General features: G+C 46.9%; 1 protein-coding gene across 1 annotated transcript; it reads right to left on the bottom strand.

Moving 5' to 3' along the window:
- Window positions 1-440: 440 nt before the first annotated feature.
- LOC119454037 (acetylcholinesterase-1-like) lies at window positions 441-13,481 on the bottom strand. The gene is made up of 6 exons (XM_037716051.2): window positions 13,259-13,481; window positions 11,934-12,146; window positions 8,567-8,733; window positions 7,387-7,633; window positions 5,312-5,505; window positions 441-1,316 (listed from the first exon to the last, which is right to left on the bottom strand). The coding sequence occupies exons 1-6, from the start codon at window positions 13,478-13,480 to the stop codon at window positions 1,178-1,180; spliced, it is 1,182 nt and encodes a 393-aa protein (XP_037571979.2). The 5' UTR covers window position 13,481; the 3' UTR covers window positions 441-1,177.
- Window positions 13,482-20,965: the final 7,484 nt, after the last annotated feature.

The following is a 20,965-nucleotide window of genomic DNA, read 5'->3' as shown; positions in this document are numbered from 1 at the left end:
CAATTTTCTTTTTTGATCTGTGGAACCGGGGTTCGAATCCCTTAGGAGCACTGCGGAATAGTTTAACTTTTTCTTTGTAGACCTCTCGCAAGGCACTTTGGGTTTCCTACGAAAGACACCGGTGCCAGTGGCGGACATATAAACGACGGGAGTTCTAGAACCAACAAAGATGGCTGTAAAAGAAGGGGAAAGGTAGGAGCGCCAGCAAGACAGCCATTGAGGGAAAGGGTGTAATTCTGTCAAAATAACGTTTCATATGGGTGTAAAAGTTCGCTAAACAACCGTTTCCCATGGGCGCAAGGGGGTGAGTTACAGACACAAATCATCCTTAAGCGTGCAAATTTTGTGAATGTGTATGCCACTGTATATGTATGAAAACTACGTGTGTGCAATAATTAAGTCTGGTTGCAGAAGAGACGCAACCAGTGAGGTGTCTTAGCATAGCACAATTTGCATGGTTCCCCGGGGAAACCTGCGCTGGCGCAACTATGCATTGCTTTCCACAGTTGCCACGATATCGCGCGCGCTGTGTTTCGCAATAAAAAGAAGGCAGTACTTTTTGTACATCATGGTAATATTGATACCAGACGCGCGAAGCGTCCACCGAAGAAGTAATGTTGCCCATGCGCTTGACGCGTCCGAAAGCACTGTCCGCGTGGCACTACGCGGCAGATATTAGCGGACGCTTGACGCATACAACACTATGCCAGAGTTGCCAGATTGCCTGACGCCCGAAACGTCCAAAGTAGCTGCACTGTTTTCAGACGCTTGCCACGTTCACAACGACAGCCACGTTGACGTGCTTACACACACTTGAAACACGCGAGGTGGCACCGATGTCGTCAGGACGCTTGATCCACGTGTAGTATCAGACGCTTGAAGCGTTCGAAGTGGCTCCGTTGTTGCGAGACATTCGGACTGCTCCAAATGACACCGGACGTTGCCATGTCGACAAAAGTCTGAAGTGCCCAAGGGCACCCTTGTCGCCAGGTGCGGCAGAGTGAATGACACCTTTGTTTCCAGGCAACCGGTTGAAGCAACAGCAGAAGTGTCGACCATTTAATGATTTCGGCAGATTGGCGGACGCTTGTACCGTTTGTGGTGGCGTCACTTGGACGCGTCATGCAGGCTAAAGTGATGTAACTTCCAGAATCTATGCGCACGGAGCTCTCTGGCTTTAATAGTCGGGGTTGAGCCACAGTTTGCACCACTCATGCCGGGGCCCCCGGCCGGGCGTGAACTTGCGAGGCTTGAGCTGCAGGTAGCGCGGTCTGCTCCACAGGTACTTGGGCCAGTGCAGTTTCTTCGGCGGCTGCCTGAAATCACACGAGGAATGCCGCGGAGAGTTGCAATGACCAATTAGCGCACGAACGGGGTGTGTAGAAAATGTAACGAAGGAAAAATTGTTTTCTTTTGCAAATCATATATATATATACATTTTAACGCGGCAGCGTTAAGTGCCCCGTGTCGCAGAAAATCCTGCGTCAGCGTTAAGCATCAGCGTCTGGCGGAAATAATCATGCTGGACCACATCATCCCGAACCAGCCCGACCGGGCTGGCCCTTCGCGTGGCGCAAGGCGTTAGTGAACAAAAATTGAACTTTTCAAAGTAAAATATGTCAGAAAAATCGTAAAGTACGATTTAACCACAGCCTACACATGTGATAGCGTCGGATTGTCATTTGAATACACGAAAAAAGAAGCTTGATACGCAGACAGACTCTTTTATCATTCCACACAGATTGGCGATTGTCACAAATGGGGAATTTAACCCCATATGTCAAAATTGTAACATGAACGAATTGGCAACACAAGACCACAAGCTTTGGGGATGTGGGGGTTTTCCTCCCCCAAATACACTCTTGCAGCCCCCTCCAAACTTACCTCCTTATTTAGGACTGCCGCCGATCTCGGGGAACAAATTAAAATCGTCACTTGGGCCGAGGGAGTCACCCCCAACAGGGGCCACCCTGAGACCCCACCATGATTTTCAATAAATATGTTGCAACCACCACCTTGATAAGCAGCCAGGGATCTTTAAATGCTAGCGCGTTCCTCTCTTAAAGGTGAAGCTTATGCGACCTCTAATTCTGATAGTGTTTCGCTGTACTCTGGTTTTAGGCAACATTGAGGGGCATGTTGAAAACCGAGCCTTTCTAAATTTTGGACACGAGCGCGCCTCGGGAAACAGCAAACAATCATTAAATATAATAAAGAAAGGTTCTAGGGCCTTCACATTTTGATATAAGATGGCTTAAATTCATCCTGTAAAAATGTTTTCCGAGCAATGTATTTCTGTTTAAAAATGAAGCCGACTTTAAGGCGGATTAGTGTAAGCTTGGTCTTTGTAAGCTGGCTTTCCCACGTGAGTTGCAGTGAAGCCTTCTCATAAAAATGTGATGCGAATGGAGCCCGATAACGCTATCGTGTTCCACTTTTAAAGGCGAAGCTTAAGCGTCCTCCAATTTTTTTTCCATCGTTGCTGGGCTTGATCGCATCGCATCAAAGCACCATTATTGTAAATGCATATACCACGACTTCACGTTGTGTTATTGCTTGAGAGCCTTTCTGCTAGGTTGCGTCACGTGTAGCGTGCCTGTATATGAGCATACACATGGGCACTACTAACGCAGATCACCGCGGCGACATCTGGCGAGCTCGGTGCAACTCATAGGCGCAGGCATGGGACTCCGGGATTCCCTGGTGCGGAGCAACGCGCCGCGGCGCAGATGTCGGAGGCGATGACGCAGCTAGTTATGCCAAACTTTGCACTGACACTTTACCAGTTCAGACGTGGCTGTACAGAGCAGATATCATCTATTTGAAACATGTCTGGAACTGTTCAAAACTGTTTTATTTGTTTTAACGATGGCATTTTATTCTGGCGTGTTCTCCAGATATCTTCGAAGACGGATTTAGATTTACATCATTTAGTTTCTCATACCTGGTTGCACTTTGTCGCAATGAAGTACCGTAGCTGACATGTTTTTACTCATAGGGCTCCATAAGGTTGTGGGAAATTCGTATGCAGGACCGAAATGCCGAGAAAATCGATTCCTCACGTCCACACTTTTGATGGATGATTATACGACTGAAAGATATCACTTCTGTTTTACAAAAGTAAACTTGAACCTGCCTGTATTGACAAAGAACAAATAGGATTGAATGGGGCCTTAAGAGGAAGCTTTATCTCGGGGTCAACTTCGATGCCACCTATTCAAATGCATGTAAAACGCAGAAATGCTTTTATGAGGCAACCTCAGCGCCGATTTGAATGAAATTTGTCGCATTTAAGAGAGAAAGTTAATATCGGGAAATGCTACGGGCTTTCATGTCCAGTGAGCGCGCTTCACCTGGGCTCCGCTGAATTTTACTATTTCCGGCATTCAAAATTCTCGGGACATCCCGAATTCTTGTCAGCCAGACGTCCCTCAAGACTTCCGGGTCTCAATACTATAGGCCGACAGAAGCTGTGAGCAACTAATTTTTTGCGTGTATATAGGCGTTTTCAAGTCTTCAAAGCAGCGCCGCCAAGCTAGGCCTAACGCCGCCGCGTCAGCGCTAAGCGCGGTTAGGTCAAGGGCGCCGCGGTCCAGGTCACATGTTGCCTCAGACGGGCCCACCTTTGCCGCAGACCGACACGCGCTCATCTTCGCTCCCTCCGCAAGGCAAGCCTGACTCCGAAACTGCAGAAATGGACTGCAGAGAAGAAAGCTATTCGGGCGGCGCCGATCGAGTCGTCTAGTGGAACGGACTCTACCTTCGGATCAACGGAGGAAGACCCCAACAGCAATCGGACACTCAGTCTCACTCACGGGACAAAGAAAAGACTGGCCAATGGGGAAATCGGGGGCAATAGCGGGCGTCACCCCCCCCCCCCCCCCCGAATGGGTCCGGAAACAACACCCCATCACTACCGGTATGCCCGCCGGTAAGAAACGACGACGACGACTCCCACCCCTGCTGATGGGCGATTACAAAGTCATCATGCGCCCCAGGCAGGTGCTCGAAGTCAAGAACTACGCCACTCACCAGTTCTCCAAAGCAGTGGTCCTGGCCAGCAACGCGCAAGTACCAGATAATGAATTTCTGGTCCGTGTATGGCCGGGCTCCAACATCTTAGTCATCACTGATGACTAAGATAGACGACTAAGATAGACGAATAGGATAGACGACCCCACACCAAAAGGTGGCGGGTAAGGTCCGAAAACTACGCATCTGCGGCTAGCGGGCATGTCATTCCCGGTAAACGAATACGCGACAGCCGCTGAAGGAGTAATCACGGGGAGTTATACAAGGGTTGACCCCAACACACCCCCGCAAGAAATCATGGCCATGCACCTTCGCGTCCGCACTCAGGGGGTGGAGATATTACAAGCAAGAACGCTGGGCGGCAGTAAAACAGCCGTCATAACTATCAACAGCAATTTCGTCCCCCGAGTTATATATACTAAAACGGGGGGGGGGGGGGGGGGGGATGGAATGTCCCACCTATAAAGCCACCCAGCACATCTGCCACCTATGCAGCAACGTCGGACATAGATCCGATGTATGTCCCACGCGAAACACCCAGGTAATGTAGGCTCTGTGGGACTTCCAACTCCACCCTGAGGATCACAACTGCGCTATACGTTGTGTCCTATGCGGTGGCATACACCTGCATAGGCGGACCGCGAGATGAAAGATGCGGCCCTGAATGAAATAAGATAATGATTGATTAGTTAAAAAGAAAGTTATAAGAAGTTTAGTAATCCCAAATTATATACCAGAAACAGATCTAGCAGTTCTGTAAACTGCCTCTGTTAGAGCATCTGAAGCGGTAAATATTGAAATACAAATTTTTGTCTTACGTGAGTTTGTTACAATGTTTACGAGGGTTTTGCCAAAAGTTCTACTCACATATTAGTGGTGCACTTCAGAGAAGTGTACAATTTACGATTCTCAACCGTTTTTATTCACCGTGGCTTCCGAGGTCGCACTGTCCCGTTGTGATCTCGGAGGCCACGCACAAATGCGAGGAGCAACGCGTACTCCGTCCTGGCAAGTGTGGTATAGATGTCCACGATGCACAAAACTAAGCTGCAACATATACATATAATACGTTGGACATTACAGGGTTTAGAAGTCGCCAGGTTTGCCCTTTATCGCTGATTTCGTGAGTGAAGTATAGCTCAGCTCGCGGCCCCTGAGATCGCTGCGGCACTAGCGCAATCTCGAAGGCCGCGAGATGAGCCTCCGAGATCGTAGCAGTGCTGTTGCGATCTCGAAGGCCACGCACATCTCAGACGGGAGGAGCACAGCCGCGCTATACCCTGTCCTGGCAAAAGTGGTCCAGATGTCGACGATGGTCTTGCTGAACTCCCGCTCTTCGTCCGTGTACCACGACGTGGAGAACGGCTCGCCGAACAGGTAGAACAGCTCGGCCGTGTGCACGACACCCATCCAGGGAGGGGTGATCGAGTTCTTGGTGCGGTAGGCGAACAGGTAGAAGTACACGTCGGCGCCCTGCGCACGGAATCGCTGATTGGCACATCATGCAGCGATGTTATCCGCAGAGCTTCTTCAGATATAATCACGAAGCTTAGCTTCGTAACTGATTACTGTCTGAATAACCTATGTCTGAAAATTACGGTGTAAATTAGAAGGACTGGAGGTTCCTAAGGGGCTTTAGGTGTTCTATGGGTGTTTTTTATTGAACACCCTTTTCTAAGAAAAGGCGTTGTAAGGGTGTTCCAAGGCTGAAGGAACAGGAACACCCTTATTACACCCATACGGGTGAGACAATTTTAAGAGTGTGCCCGTGGACGCCATGCTTGAAAACTTGGAGGCACGGTTGGCGTGTCCGAGCTGGCATGTCAATCTGGGGTGATGGCTGATCATGGTGATTCCTGTTGGCACTCTGCTTTGAAACGGGGTGGCGATAAACAGTCATCTGGCAATCTTGAACTAATAAGGCTCTACTACATCTATTACACCCCAACATTTCTTTGCCTCTCTCTGCTTCATTTTCTCCATCTTAATGGACCGTTTACAGAGGTTAGTTTGCGGAGCGCAAACCAGATGGTACCACCGGCTACCACGCCACAAGACGCCATACAACGCATTCTGAGCGCAGCCGCATGCCTGCAATGGGTTTGTGCTAATTCACTATGCAGGATAACATATTACACATAATGAAGCAGTGTGGCTTCGAACACATGAAAAAATTATCCTCTGACTCTAGGCAATGACATCGTCCCTGCTTTGCCAACAAGAGGAAATCTTTTCGTGTTGTGTAGACACCGCCTTTTAGGAATGTCTGTCGTAGATGAATGAGTGTTTTTACAGATTAGGCTACTCATATTTAAAAAAATGTTCGCCTTTGATATGAACGCGAGATGTAACAGTTACGAGCGTGAGTGACCTGTACACTGTTAAATAATTTACACCCTTAAAAGCGAAAAAAGCGGTGTAAATTAATCTATAACTCATCCACTTAACCCTTTTCGGGTGTAAGGATGCGAGTTATAGATCGATTTACACACTTTTCTCGATTTTAAGGGTGTAAATTATTTAACAGCGATAGCCCATTTCAGTACCCTCTCGTACACTTTCGATGTCGTCGTACTATAGTTCGCTTTAACGAAGATATCGCGCCAGTTAATGCGCGTCTTATCAACAGGAAGATACTGCTATTCATGACTTGTGCGTACGCGTGATTGCAGTTCACTGTGCATGTACTCATGATAATAAACCGAGAAAGTATCCCGTGAAAGCATATTCTCCCATGTGGTGGCAAGTACAGGAATGAAAAATAAAGATCTCTCACGCCAAATTTTCTTCGAAACACGCAAAGCATAACGAAATATAAGCTTATCCGACTCCAGTTTCATTGAAACGCAAAACACCAATGCACTTTGGGCACGAAACTTCATTTACTTATGTGCTTCGAGCGTTGAGGGCCCCGTGTCGCAGAAAATCCAGTGTCGGTGTCCACATGGCTGACGCGGGTCGCGCAGCGGGAGATCTCTGAGAAACCCTTATTATCTACCTGAGAGTCTACTGGTCTTGAAAATGGTGCATATTGATGACTAATCTACCGAAAACGCACATTCAAGTGATGAGACCTATAAGCTATTGCATAGAATGAAGCGATTTTGCATCATATTCGGCAGCTGATTTTTCGCACGCGCAGATCCGTCGACGGACACGAAAAAGCACTGAACCCTAGCCATTGATAGCTTCGCTATAAAACTTAGTTGAAGTAATCACTAAAAAAGGTATAGTGAATTGGGCTAGTCGTTACGGTCACGGTCACTAGGGCGACCAGCGGCGCGAAGCAAATGAACAACTGGACGACGAAGACGTACAAGGACGAAGGCTCGTCCTTGCTTAGCTCGTAATCACCTTTCGGCTGAGGGCCTGCGCGTAGTGGTGCGACGGACAGATCATGAAGTAATCTGCGATGCAGGCCGATAGGATTGAGCGCTGCCTGAGATAGCTGCTGTGGCCCCGCAGGCCCATGTAGTTCCAGAAGATGCTGCGCAGTTGAGATTTGGAGAAGTTGTGCAGGAAAGTGCGGTTGCAGGTGGAGAACAGCTCGGACTTGGACACCTTGAGATGGCTGTCACGCCGGAAGAATTGCGGAAACGCCCTGCGCACGTTGTTTTGAAGAGAGAGAGATCACACGATTTGGGCAGGTGGTGCTGTTGTTTACTGACGGTGACAGTAAGGGAAAGTTCGGCTTCTGAGGGACCCGCTATTCAAAAACCGTAGTTAACAATACCACTAAACAAGAGAAAAATAAAGATAGAAAAAAAAAACTCCCCAAAGATAATACGAACATTTTCACAATCATTTAGGGTGAAAGAAACACACCAGCTACTAAAAACTTAAAATATTGTTGCAAATATAGGCATATCATACGTAGTTACTTTTGTGCTTCAATGCATAAAACGATGTTTTGTTAAGAAGTATCTGTAACGTACGCCAATGAATTTCTCCGCAAAGTTCGGGAATGAATAACTCGAAACTTGTGTCATACTGAAAATTCGTTCCAAGGGGATCCGCCTTGGGAACTTCGCGGCTAGAATTTGTAAATGGACCGTAACGTAATTAGTTAAACACTTTAATAGTGAATTTTTGATAATTCGTCGATTATGTATTTTATTTTATTTTAACTTTAATATAATTTTAATTTTCTGAGTAATGTCCGCCTCTTCGAGCAGACCAGCTCATGAACTAGAATAGTGCTATCTGCCACAGGCAATCTTTAAAACGTTTTGGAAGTGTTCGCTGAAACACCCTGTATAACATTCGCCCGTAGTATATATAGACAGCGCAATAAGCTGGCATTACTCGCACGGTAAGTGTGATGCTATAGGCTGATCGGCAGCCAAGCTGCAGTAAACGCATTACGTGGTGACCCAAGCAAACTCTAGCGTTGTTTTTTCGACTCTTGCCGACTGGCGTGAGGCATGTCGGCTTCAGCGTGACTTCAACGTGACGTTGACTCTTTTTCAGCTAACAAGAATCAGAGGCGCAGCGCGAAATATGACCAGAAAGGAGATCGGGAAATGGGACGCACGAGTTCAGTATGCTGGTGCCTTCGTCGGGTGTGACGCCGATGAGCAGCTTGAGGTCCTTGTTGAACAATCCCTCCTTGAGCGCCGTGAATATGTGCACGGGAAGCATGTCGTCGCCGAAGACCGGCACGAACAGCCGGATGGTCTCGAACAGAACCCTCTGAGCGCGCTGTGAGCGTAGGTTTAAACACAAAGAGGAAAGGAAAGAAACAACGAAAACTCTTGAGCCATTCCACTCTGAGAAGGCGGATGACCGGCGAAGCTGTTTAGCACACGACACAGAGGTGACACAGAATGGGGAGGCCACGGATAGTGCGGACTCCCGAGGAGGAACGCGCCTACGAAGAGCGACGCCAGGAACAGAGTCGAGAACGCAATCGTCACCGGGAGTGCGCACTACACGTGGCCTCGTCATTACGATGAGAGAAGTGAAATTTGAAATGGAGAACGGCACCTTGTCTTATATACATGAGCGACGGTGCCGCCGCCCCGGGAGAGTGGCAGGAAACTAGGCACGCAAGCGGTTGGAACGCCGACAAAGAGAGGGCGGTGCGAGCGTAGGCATGGCTGATGCGGGTTGGCCTTTTGGGCTAAGATCTGATCAATCCGAGCTGTTGTTACCCTTGTTCCTGGGACCTCTTTGGGTCCCAGGTGTGACAAGGGTAGTTAAAGCGCGCGTTACAGATATTGGAGCCCACAAACTGGAGTGCATAGGGGGTATATGTGTCACTGCGCTTGACCCTTTCTGCACTATCGCCAGGATCGCCCCACATTTTTGCACACGCACCCGAAAAATGCACGGAAGGCTAGCTGTAAAACACAAGTGGATATTGTGAAAAGCACCGTCGTGACAATTTGGGACTGTTCGCGTTATTAAAAGAAGACGTTCGTAGCGAAAGTACACGGCAAAGAGGAAAGCACTCTGTCTCTATTCTTTCTTTTCGCCCAATGTATAGTTGCGCACGCTGCGAGCATCTTAGTAATACTTGTGACAGAAGGTGGCGCAAGCAAGACGCAATCACGTGGGAGGGTACGAAGAACAAGCGCTGAGCTCACACTGTATATTCACCGGCATGGACCCACTATACAGGGTGTCCCAACTATCATGCACCAAGATTTAAAAAAATATGCGAATGTCACGTAGCTGGTCAGAACCAAGGTAAGGCTGTTTGCCGTCGCTTGGAGATACTCAGATTACTTTTTTTTGCATTCCGCCTAATTGCATAATTAGTCGTCATTATTAATCAACTTTCGAACATTATAGTTAGATGAAAAGTGTCAATGAGAAAATTGTAGAGCAACATGAAAAACTCCCGATACAGCTTACTGTTGCTCGATACGTGCTACACAAAAGTGTTTTTCCGAGCGTGAAACAATCACGCGAATGCACGCAATATTGTTGCGCGACTGGCCGCTCGAGGCGAAATAAAAAAAATATAGAACGTTGAGCTTCATTTTCTCTTGTAATAATCAATATCTTACAGTAAAGATCAACAAAAACAGAGCATTAAAAGAATACAGTATCAGTCTAAACTGATTTATGGTGAATTCCTGTACTCGATCGATCTGGAGCATGTTCTCTTTCTTTTTGCGTCGGCTTCGCGGCAGAGAAATCGAATTCCACTGGTCAATCTGGAGCAAGTTTGGCGTTTTCTACAAGTCGATTTGGATAAAATTAACCGCCCCACGACGGAGCGCTTCTCATTGGTCCGCCGAGCAGAGACGGATTTCACCGGAACTCTGACGACGTATGTTGCCGTCACTTCCGGATTGGTCGGGTGGCTCGGCTGTTTTCAGCTGTTTTTGGAGACGTTGTCTGGTATGGCGGGAGGATGCGGGCCCCCATAGTGTTTCATACAATAGCCACCAGGGAGAGATCTGGCACTGCAGTCGTTCATACCAAATGATGGTTGGTACATGCATTTGTCCGATCTTCGTGCCTGTGGATTCAGAACAGGGTGCCTACATTGAATTAGGATGCCTACATGCCACGCTGCATGCAGGCACCCTAGTTCAGACGTTCTTGTGGCTTTCTTTGCTACGTCTTTATCTTCCTTCATTGGGCATCAATTTCAAAGTAATCTGTATTTTTTCCTTTAAAGTGCAGAAGGCAACAAGACTCTGCGAACGCGCATAATCAGCGCTGATTGCAGCGCGTTCCGCTTGTCCACGCATCCCTGGCCTAATGGTTTCAGTGTCGGGGCTTCTGTGCTGGAGGTCCCGAGTTCGAATCCTGTCGTCGGACGATTTTAAATAATGCACGCTTAATTTATTTATAACGCAGTGGTCAGTTTGCAAAAGTCACGAAGCCGTTTATAAAGCCAGAAGGCCGAAGTTGAGGCAAATCCATGCGCTACCCATCGTTCCAAGCGGGCTCAATTGCACGGCAATTGTCTTCCTGCCTGGACCTAACCATGGTCTGCAGTATGTGCATAAATTTAAAAAAAGATTAACGGCCCCGCCTACAGCTCCCTTTGACACTAGCGACACAGTTCCCTGACTGTATGGTGGGGACCTCAACTTCCGTTACGCTATCCAACCCGGATCGTGTTTATTTGTCACTGGTCAATCTGGATAATAATCTGGATTTTGTTGCTTTCTCGTGAATGCGGCACAGCGCTCTAGATCGCCAACCAGTGTAATTCGCCGTAAATGTTTCTGTTTTGTCTCCCTTTAACGACTTTTCTAGGCAGAAAAATGCGTAAACATTACACGACTAATAGGACAACTAAGTCTGCAAGAAAGACAAGGCGAGAGAAAAAAAAAATTCCGAGCCCTTCCACTACAGCAAAGATGGAAGCCAGCAAAGCTGTGACTATGGTGGGTCTGGTGCAGTGAATATTGCCCCCAGGATGAGAATGGGCGTATGGTCGTTGGGTATCACCCAACCGAACATGTCTATCATGAACGTTTCGATGTCTTTCGTAGGCGTTGTAGGGGGAACGTGCCCGGCCGCGATCACCGTACCGTCAAAGCGTTTTATTAAAGACTGTTACGCCAATCGCAGCGCGCACACAAGCGCTAACGCGCTCACGTGATCGCAAGGGTAATCTACGTCACGTAACGAAGAAGCAAACATAAGATCCGGCGAAAACTGCGGTATAATGCACACTTTTTTTTACAATCATGTAAGTTTGAAAACGCCGCCAACCCGCGGCGTTTTCGTACGGCTCCACGAGGTGGCGCGACGTGTCTGAAATTGTTGCACACTACACCTCCGGTTTTCTACGGACGCAATCTCCTGGAACCTAGCCTACAACAGCTGCGCTGTAAAAACAACTAACTGTGGACATTTCTGCTATATACGTTACGTGAGAACATTGCTTTGAAACGGCTGGTCACGTGTGACGAGATGGAACGGAAGCTCACCACAATCTTGTCCGCCTCTACGCGCCGTAGGCAAGATATGATCTGGCGAGGGTGGGTGGTGATGGTCATCCCTTCGTACGCGCACCCGAGCGTTTTGGCGAACTTGTCGGCCAGCTCCAGCGTGTCGTTCTCACGTGCTATGATGGACACGCAAGGGCTTCCGCTTTGTATGATGGCGCGCTTGATCATGTGCCGTGTCATCGGCGAAGTGGTCTGCAAGTCGCGATCGCAAATGGGTCGCATACACAAGAAAGGAGATATGCTTGCCAAAGGACCTTTACCTATAGTCACTGTACTAGGTAAAAAGAGTAGTCGATAGCCTATAAAAAGGCAGAACAGGCCCTCACTTGAAGTCTACTGCGACTGTACAGACTGTTAAGGGGACAGGGCAAGCGAAAATTCTGAAGTAAAATCGTTTTTTTTTGTTCTTTTCTAAATATGAAAGTAAGTTGTTTTCGGCATCTTTTCCAGTTTCACACTTCTTTCTAAAATGGGTCAAGAAATGTGTAAAAAAAATGTTGGCGGAGTGAAAAACGTCGGAATGAAGTTATTGTTCAATTTCAACTCAGTTTTCTCAAACAAGATTTTTGTTTATGTCGGTACCATTATATTGAGTATGACAAAGATAGCACGCTGATTTTTTCTGCGCACACTGAATGGTTATGTGGCAACATACTCAACCAAAATTAAGGCTGTACAATGAATAGCTTTTGTTTGATGATGAGAAAATATACAAAAAATACGTGTAAAGTTATGTATGAGCAGCAAAAAATCGCTAATCATTCGCTTTTTTGCACAATGAAGTACTTTTGGTACAGTAGATAGAAGACAAAGTACTGAACAAAATGATAGAAACATCTGGCCGATATTTCTATTAGTTGCTGAAAAAAATGTACCACAATATGCCCCAAAATACATCGGAAGTATAAGGCTTACCCTGTCCCCTTAAAACACCTATATATACGAAAAGACATGCTTGTTAAATGCATGTTACCCATAGACAGTCAGCACTGTGCTTTTTCCTAGCCTAAAGGACATGGTTTGCCTTCTCGAAGGCAGACCAGACTTGAGCTTCGAGTGCCCAGTGCCATCACCACCTAGAAGGCACAAGGGCTGTTCACTTCGATCCATGATGTCATGCTACCTCGCCCGACTGCCATAGAATCTAATGGGGACGCTCCCGAGTAAGCAGCGGTGATTTCGTCGTCACTGCTTTCATCACGCAATGAAAATATCTGGCCAGGTATCATGACGTCACGGATCGGAGTGAATAGGCCTTGTGTTATCCAGGTGGTGTTGCTAGTGCGCGGCCCGATCTCGCTCACCATGAGGCCTATGGACATGGCGCCGGCGCTGTTCCCGAATGCGGTGATCTTGTCCGGGTCGCCGCCGAAGAGCGCGATGTTGTTGCGAACGAACAGGAGAGCCAAGTACTGGTCGTAGAGGGCCATGTTGCCTGGTGCGTACTTGTGGCCGCTGTGGAGGAAGCCGAAGGCTCCCAGACGGTAGTTCATCTTCACCACGACCACGTTGCCCAAAGCCGTCATGTACCTGCAGACGAACGCCTGCGTCATGCACTCGCGTGGTCTCATCATGCAAACCTGCGGTAGGGCACAAGTGAATTGATAGTATGTACGCGTGTATGTATGTGCGTATTGTAAAGGGACGTGTATTCATCAGTTTAGCAGGTAGCGTCAAGCGTTATAAGCGAGCAGTGAAGCAACGCAGGGCAGGAACAGCGGGACGCCCGAGCGGCTTCTCTCGCGCAAAGCACTGGCGATCCTGCTGGTTCAGTGGCTGCGTTGCAGGCATCGAATCGACGATTTGACTGGCCTTGCCCGTGTGCTCTTCTTCAATGCAATATGTATGTATGTATGTATGTATGTATGTATGTATGTATGTATGTATGTATGTATGTATGTATGTATGTATGTATGTATGTATGTATGTATGTATGTATGTATGTATGTATGTATGTATGTATGTATGTATGTATGTATGTATGTATGTATGTATGTATGTATGTATGTATGTATGTATGTATGTATGTATGTATGTATGTATGTATGTATGTATGTATGTATGTATGTATGTATGTATGTATGTATGTATGTATGTATGTATGTATGTATGTATGTATGTATGTATGTATGTATGTATGTATGTATGTATGTATGTATGTATGTATGTATGTATGTATGTATGTATGTATGTATGTATGTATGTATGTATGTATGTATGTATGTATGTATGTATGTATGTATGTATGTATGTATGTATGTATGTATGTATGTATGTATGTATGACCTGACTCAATGGTAACTGAACGTAAGCTTCTAAAATGTCTCACCCGGCTTCTTATGATACGATTACTTGCCATATTTTTGTGCTGTACAACGCTTTCCTGCATTTTCTTGATTATGGTCTGTGTGCCAAGTAACTATGTTGTTTTCGTGCATTTATCCGATATTGCTGTTTTTATGTCCTGTCGAAGTTTTTGCAGTGTATGACCACTGTTCTTTTCGTCATGATGATTCCCTCCCCCCAACCCCCCTGCAATATAATGCCCAGTAGAAACCTTCGATGGTAAATAAATAATGAGGATGATTGATGTCGGATGGTTATATGGGTTTTAGTATGTGTGTGGGAAGGTGGATGTATGAATTGTGGCAGTATAGACAGGGGTAATTGGAGATCGCAGGGAGAGGCCTTCGTCCTGCACTGCACATTAAAAAAAATTATGGGGTTTTACGTGCCAAAACCACGATCTGATTATGAGGCACGCCGTAGTGGGGGACTCTGGAAATTTTCAGGGGTTCTTTAACGTGCACCTAAATCTAAGTACCCTGCACTGTACATAAAATATAGGCTGATGATGATGATTTTCTTTAAGAAATGCTTCAAGGAGACTGGCACTGCCTCAGAAAAGGCAGTGCTGTTACAGTGCGATAGGGAGTCTAAGTACTGCAGCAACACAAAAAAGCGAAAAGAAGCTGGACCAAACAATGCATTTGAGAAATGACAACAATCACTTTGTTACGAAGTGTGCCCAGCACATGCTGGTGCGCAAGCGAAGTATGTAAACAACGAAATGATTTAATCATTTGTGTAACGAAGGATAGAGATCGCATTAGTTCTCTGAATTACACTATTTCGTACAAATGAGACACACAAATAAAACAAAACTAAACGTGCTACTTCTTTGGCAACAGAGAAGCCCGTGGACATACCTGAGGTCTCTCTGGATAAGCGGTCTCTCGAAGCTGAACGCTCCTCCGTGGAAGTATACCATGACGTCAAGCTTCCGAGAGGTATTCGTGGTTGGCGTCCACACATTCAGGTAGAGGCAATCCTCCCGGCTGACGACGCCTTCCTGCAAACAGAAAAAAGTTAGGCGACAGGTGAAATTTGGTCATCGTGGAAGTAATATGCTCAGCGCGGCAGGGTCAAATACGGCCTGAAGCTGGGCGTTGATCAGAGTTGCTGAGAAACTACCAAATTCGGACGTTTCTTAGAGAACAGAGAGAGAGAGAGGAAGCAAGGAGAGGAAAGGTAAGGAGAACAAAAGTGACGAGAAAGGTAAACGCCACTTTGGTTTAAATGGCATCGTCGCAAAAATGTACCCTCCGCAGTGACCCCTGTTTTCATTTTAATGACTATAGAAAACAACAGTGCTTGCCACTGTGTTGTGCTCATTAAGATTTTGCAATAAGATCTCCGTTTTTGTTCGAATCGCTCTCGTAAAAGCTTAGTTATGCAAACATATTTGTGCGCGCGAAACAGGCTGTTAGTGCACACGTAAAACGTTGTGCACTAAAAGAGCAGAATTTTGCGTTTCTCGGCTAAAAACAATGACGTTCTGAAAATAACAAATTACACTCTAACCATCATCGCATCGTTGGAAATATTCAAACGCTTTAGTATAACGCAATGAGCAGATTCGATAAATCAAGTGCGCACGCGTCCAGACAGCTGCGCATATGTACAGGACGGCGTCCTCTCGTCGACCACGGCATCGGGAGACGTGTTGCTGAATGCTGAAACGCTCTGTACGTTGGACACAAATGGACAAACGAACGAACGAGTGAACAAACAAAGAACAAACAAACAAGCAAACAAACAAACGAACGAACAAACAAACAAACAAACAAACAAACAAACAAACAAACAAACAAACAAACAAACAAACAAACAAACAAAAAAGAGCCAAACAGACAGACAGACAAACAAGCAAACAAACAAAGACACACACACATACATACATACATACATACATACATACATACATACATACATACATACATACAGACAAACACTCAATCAATCAATCAATCAATCAATCAAACAAACAAACAAACAAACAAACAAACAAACAAACAAACAAACAAACAAACAAACAAACAAACAAACAAACAAACAAACAAACAACCAAGCAAACACTCAATCAATCAATCAAACAAACAAGCAAGCAAACAAACAAGGGCGCTGTCGCGAGCCAAAAGACACGCACGAACACGGTTAACAACGCTGGCGTGATCAGGAGCCGAGGCGCTCGGTGCGCGCAGATGCTCGTTCCCAAAGGCCACGTTCCGCATTGCCGCTCCCTTCGCCGTTCCAACTGTTCCTTGCCTCCGAAACCCAGCACTACGCGTGTCCTCGAAATGGACGCGCGGAAAGACAGCGTCGCATCGAGGTCTCGGCTCAGCCTCGCATGCCAACCCTGGCACCATGGCTTCAGAGATCAGACGGAGCTCGTTGTCCTGTGCGCGCCGCCGATCTCGGAGGCCACACTAAAACCCGTGGCGGATCACGACCTCCAACACGCAGCGCATCAGCCACGTATGCGCTCGGCCTCACTGGCTGCGCATGCGTCGTCCCACACAGCATGACACGACGGTGGTGGCGTGGTCGCTACTCGTGTGTCTGTATAATCGCAATCGCAATATCAAGCACCTCTGTTCCCTTTATTCTTTACGCTCAGAACATATGCGTACCACGGTAGGGGTGAACGTAAGTGCCAGAAGTGGCCGCGATGGCGATATCTTGTGACGCTGCGTTTTGCCATTGGTCTAGGAATTCCCATTCCAATCGAATGGCCCGTATTTCACTTAGCTTCTAACATAAACGAGTCGCCACGGCCTAGTAATGATGATGATGATGGTGATGATGACAATGTTGATTGCTTGTACAGTGTCAAAAACCCACTGTCGGGGTTGGTCACGAACCGGATCGTAATATCATAAACCAACAACAAAAAGCAAACGAAGATTGAAAGGAAACCGTTAATAAAGCAAATATTGCGTAATAAGGTAGTCAGCTTTGCATAAGTAGGCAGAAGTAGTAATACTGGAGGTGGCCTTTAACATTTTCTTCTGCCGCAAGAGTCACGCAGTACAAGAACTTTCCGCTAATTATGTTTAATCACAGGGTCACGTGTGTCGTCACCCACGCCGCTGGTCTCGTTGACGCCTCTTCGTCTCCTAGCGTCTACACATATATACGCTACTAGTGTCTTGGTTTTCTGGTGAAAAACAGTGAAGAAACGATAGTGCGACACTTGTGGAGTGTTGTGTCACGCGTAAAAAGACAAAGCACGTACGGGCACTCACACGACTTCAACTGCAGACACGCATCTGTACAAGGACAAAAGCGTTTAGATTAGGACCAACCGAACAAGGGAAGCTTTGGCCCACGAGCGAACGTTTCGGCCACTGTCCTTCCATTCCAGCTCCCCGCCGCCACACACTCGCACGCACAGACGTATACACACTGTAAAATACTTTGCGCCTTTAAAATTGAACAAAAGTGCAAATCGTGTCTATAACTCACACTCTTACACCCAGAAAAGGAGTAAGTGCGTGAGCTTTACACACGATTTACAACAAGGGAGTAAGGGTGTGACTCATAAGCCGGTTTCCACCCTTATGAACTTTTAAGGGTGTAAATTGTTTTACAGCGTATAGCATAAGGGCATTGAAGGGGATAAAATGAGCGTGGTGGAAATAACTTGCTTGTAGAAACACACAAGCGAAATGCCCAAGCGCTCGTACCCACAGCAATTGAAAGTCACACAGGCTTGCACAAAGAAGTGCGTGTACCTGCATGCAACGGGGTGGCATCTTCATTGCGTCACGCACATTTGTCCAAGGATCGATCGGAACGGGCTTGCGGAACCGTAGTCGTCCCACTGGAGGCTTGGCGAACGGAATGCCCAGGAAAAAGTGGATCGTCCTGTTCAAAACCACCTGCACGACGTCGCACGGCGAGATTACGAAAAAGGAGCATTTGCCAGATACATAATATCATCCCGAAACAGTGCCGCCTCTGAGCGAAGATTTTTCACGTAAACATGTTCGCTTGTCCGTTTCGCTTGATGTTTTATTTGCGACGGGAACTAATACCGAAGCTTTGGACTGATTTGTAAACGACTCTTGTCCGAAGTCTCTTGTGTGTCATACGTGGCTCCGAGATCTGTATTAGCATCAAATTTTACTTGCAATACGCGTTACCGATACGTGCCATTGTCGGAAATCTCTTGTGTGCCATATCTACCTCAGAGATCAGTAATAAACAAAATGTTAATTACTTGCGATAACGAGTCGTATCAGTGTTTGCGCTGATTTGCGTCATCTTGTACGAAACCTCTGGCGTGTCATATGTGGTTCAAGCAGAACTTTTTGGGAGCTAGTTGATGCATGTTACTGTAGTACTAAAGCGCCAAACAGACGACACAAGAAAAGACACGGACGAGCGCTTACTAACAACGGATTATTTATTGACAGGAACACACAAAATTGTATGCGCAAATCTGGCAGCGCAACTCACACATGGTCGAAAATCATGTGGTAACAGGGCACAAGGCGATAAAACGATTGTAAAAGATGACTAATCTCGAATAAAAGATGACGTTCGCAACTATGACACGGGGTGTATAGGGCCGAAGGACCATAAAAGATAATGGAAACGCGACACACAAAAGGGAGTACGCCATTAGAAACTAAAAGATTAACATTTATCACGAAGCGCAGGCGACGCACTAACATGCTAAGTTATAGCTAATGGCCTCTAAGAAGGACATTTTACTTTTATACAGTTTTGCGACGGTTCCCTGACGCATTCCGGGCCCTTCCTTTTAATGTGGAAGGTTTTCTTCAGCTCACGGGCAACGCTGTCCCGCCTTCTGTCCAGAACAATGCTTTCTCATACGCGAGGCTCGCACTCGCACTCTTTGCAATGGATGGCCATATTGGAACCAGTCCCTTTTTCCTGTGAGCGTTCATGTTCTTTTAGCCTTTTATTTAAACATCGCCCGTTTGTCGAATGGGGAATTTGATAAACCACCCCTTCCTTGCAACTGACAAGTAGATCGGTATGCTGGGTTTCACAGGCCGGCAGGGCTGCGCGCATGCGCCGCAGTGGGAAAGCGGGCACGCACGCGCACAGTCTAGGGTGCCTCGATGCCCTTCTCGCCCACCGCTCCCCTTCCACTGGGAAGTGGCGTTTGCTCTCCGCCGTGCGTTCGCTCTCCGTGAAAGCGCGCGTCCCTCGCCCTCGCGCGCTTTCACTCGCACATACACCATACGGCCAATGAGAGTTATTTTCTATTGCCGGATGCGACCATCGAAGAGTGAGGCCTTAACAGCTTCGCTGTAAAGAAACTAAGAAATTGCGCTGTAAATGAATATTACGCTCCCAACAGTCGATAGAGTCTTGCTTTCTGTGACAAGTGCCAAATCATTTCATTCAAATTGGTTGAGTGATTGTCTCTTGAGAGCATGTATGCTGTCCACATGCATTTGAATAGGGAAATCAAAGTTGGCTCCAAGATAATTAAGCAAAACATTATTTCTCGGGCTTTCCGTGCTACAGCCGGAAAACCCCGAGAATTTTTTTTTCTCTTAGTGCCTCACATGCCTTATGGTTATATGAGGCACTACGACGTGAGGCACTACGTCATATGAGGCACTATGACGTGCCTCATAGGTGACTGCGGATCAATTCTGTCCATCTGGGTTTCTTTACCGTCCACCAAATCGATGGTACACTAGTGTATTTTTGCATTTCGCCCCCACCGAAATGTGGCCGCCGGGGTCGCACATCGAAACTGCGACCTCGTGCTTAGTCGCGCAACGCCGTAGCCGTTAAGTGACTGCGACAGGTTCTAAGATAGACCTTCATCAGAACCAAAGTCTGTAGGCTATAGTTTAATAACCCCATACAGTCTGTAGACAACTGTCTGAGAAGGCAAAAACGCTATATCTGAAGACGGTAGACAACTTATAGACTGAGTGAAGCTCTAAGGAACGTGCGAAGGATATGCACGGAGCATCAGCAAAGGTTGAGAACCGGTGACAAGTTAACCAATTAAGGGAATTCGACGGCACACTTACCAAATTTACAGGTCAAAAATGAGCATTCCTTACCTCGCGGAAGCCCTGCACAGGACCAAGCGTCGTATTGATAATTTCTGTCCTGTTGATGGTTTTGACCTTGTGTGCCAGTACGGTGGGTACGATGAAGACAGCCAGGGTCCAAAGTAGCAGGCACAGAAGGGGTCGTTGACCTGTCGAAAAAAAAAACAATTGCGGCAATTCCAACGCACCTTGCTGGAATCCCCATACAGCGAAGCTCCGTTTAAATGCATAAAGAGCATAACAAAAATATTGCTGGCTCTCCCGTAATCGCGAGTAGATGTAAGCATGAAATGGCTACCGACAAAGCAGATTGGTTGGAAATGATACTAGCCACAATCTTAAAAAAAGTCACAGGCCTGCTGGGCACACGCAGCACAGTAAGCTGGTGGAGCGGCTCAAGAGAAGCTCCAATTTGGGCACCACGCACAAGAGGGTCTTCGCGGCAGTTTGTTCGCCTCGTTTTGACGAGAATGATCTGAACTGTCCGCCCGGCGTCGATGGCGAGCTGCGACTTGTAATGCTCTCTGCACAGCAGTCTGCTCAGCCCGATCAAGCCTTACAACTGCAACTTACATGTCGGGCGCGCTGCGTTTGCAGGCACCTTAACTAGATGGCACC

The sequence above is a fragment of the Dermacentor silvarum genome, chromosome 5 (genome assembly GCF_013339745.2).
Source record: "Dermacentor silvarum isolate Dsil-2018 chromosome 5, BIME_Dsil_1.4, whole genome shotgun sequence".
Taxonomy (NCBI): Eukaryota; Metazoa; Arthropoda; class Arachnida; order Ixodida; family Ixodidae; genus Dermacentor; species Dermacentor silvarum.
Note: the sequence above shows the minus strand (reverse complement) of the source record. Positions and strands in the feature narration are given on the sequence as shown.

Excerpts from the sequence above, each read along its gene's own strand:
- LOC119454037 (XM_037716051.2), bottom strand. The coding sequence starts at position 13,480 with ATGACGGCTTTGGGCAACGTGGTCGTGGTGAAGATGAACTACCGTCTG. Across the intron at positions 12,147-13,258 it reads CCATGTCCATAGGCCTCATG|ACCACTTCGCCGATGACACG; the intron begins GTGAGCGAGATC and ends CGCGACTTGCAG. Across the intron at positions 7,634-8,566 it reads GGCACCAGCATACTGAACTC|GGCGTTTCCGCAATTCTTCC; the intron begins GTGCGTCCCATT and ends CAACGTGCGCAG.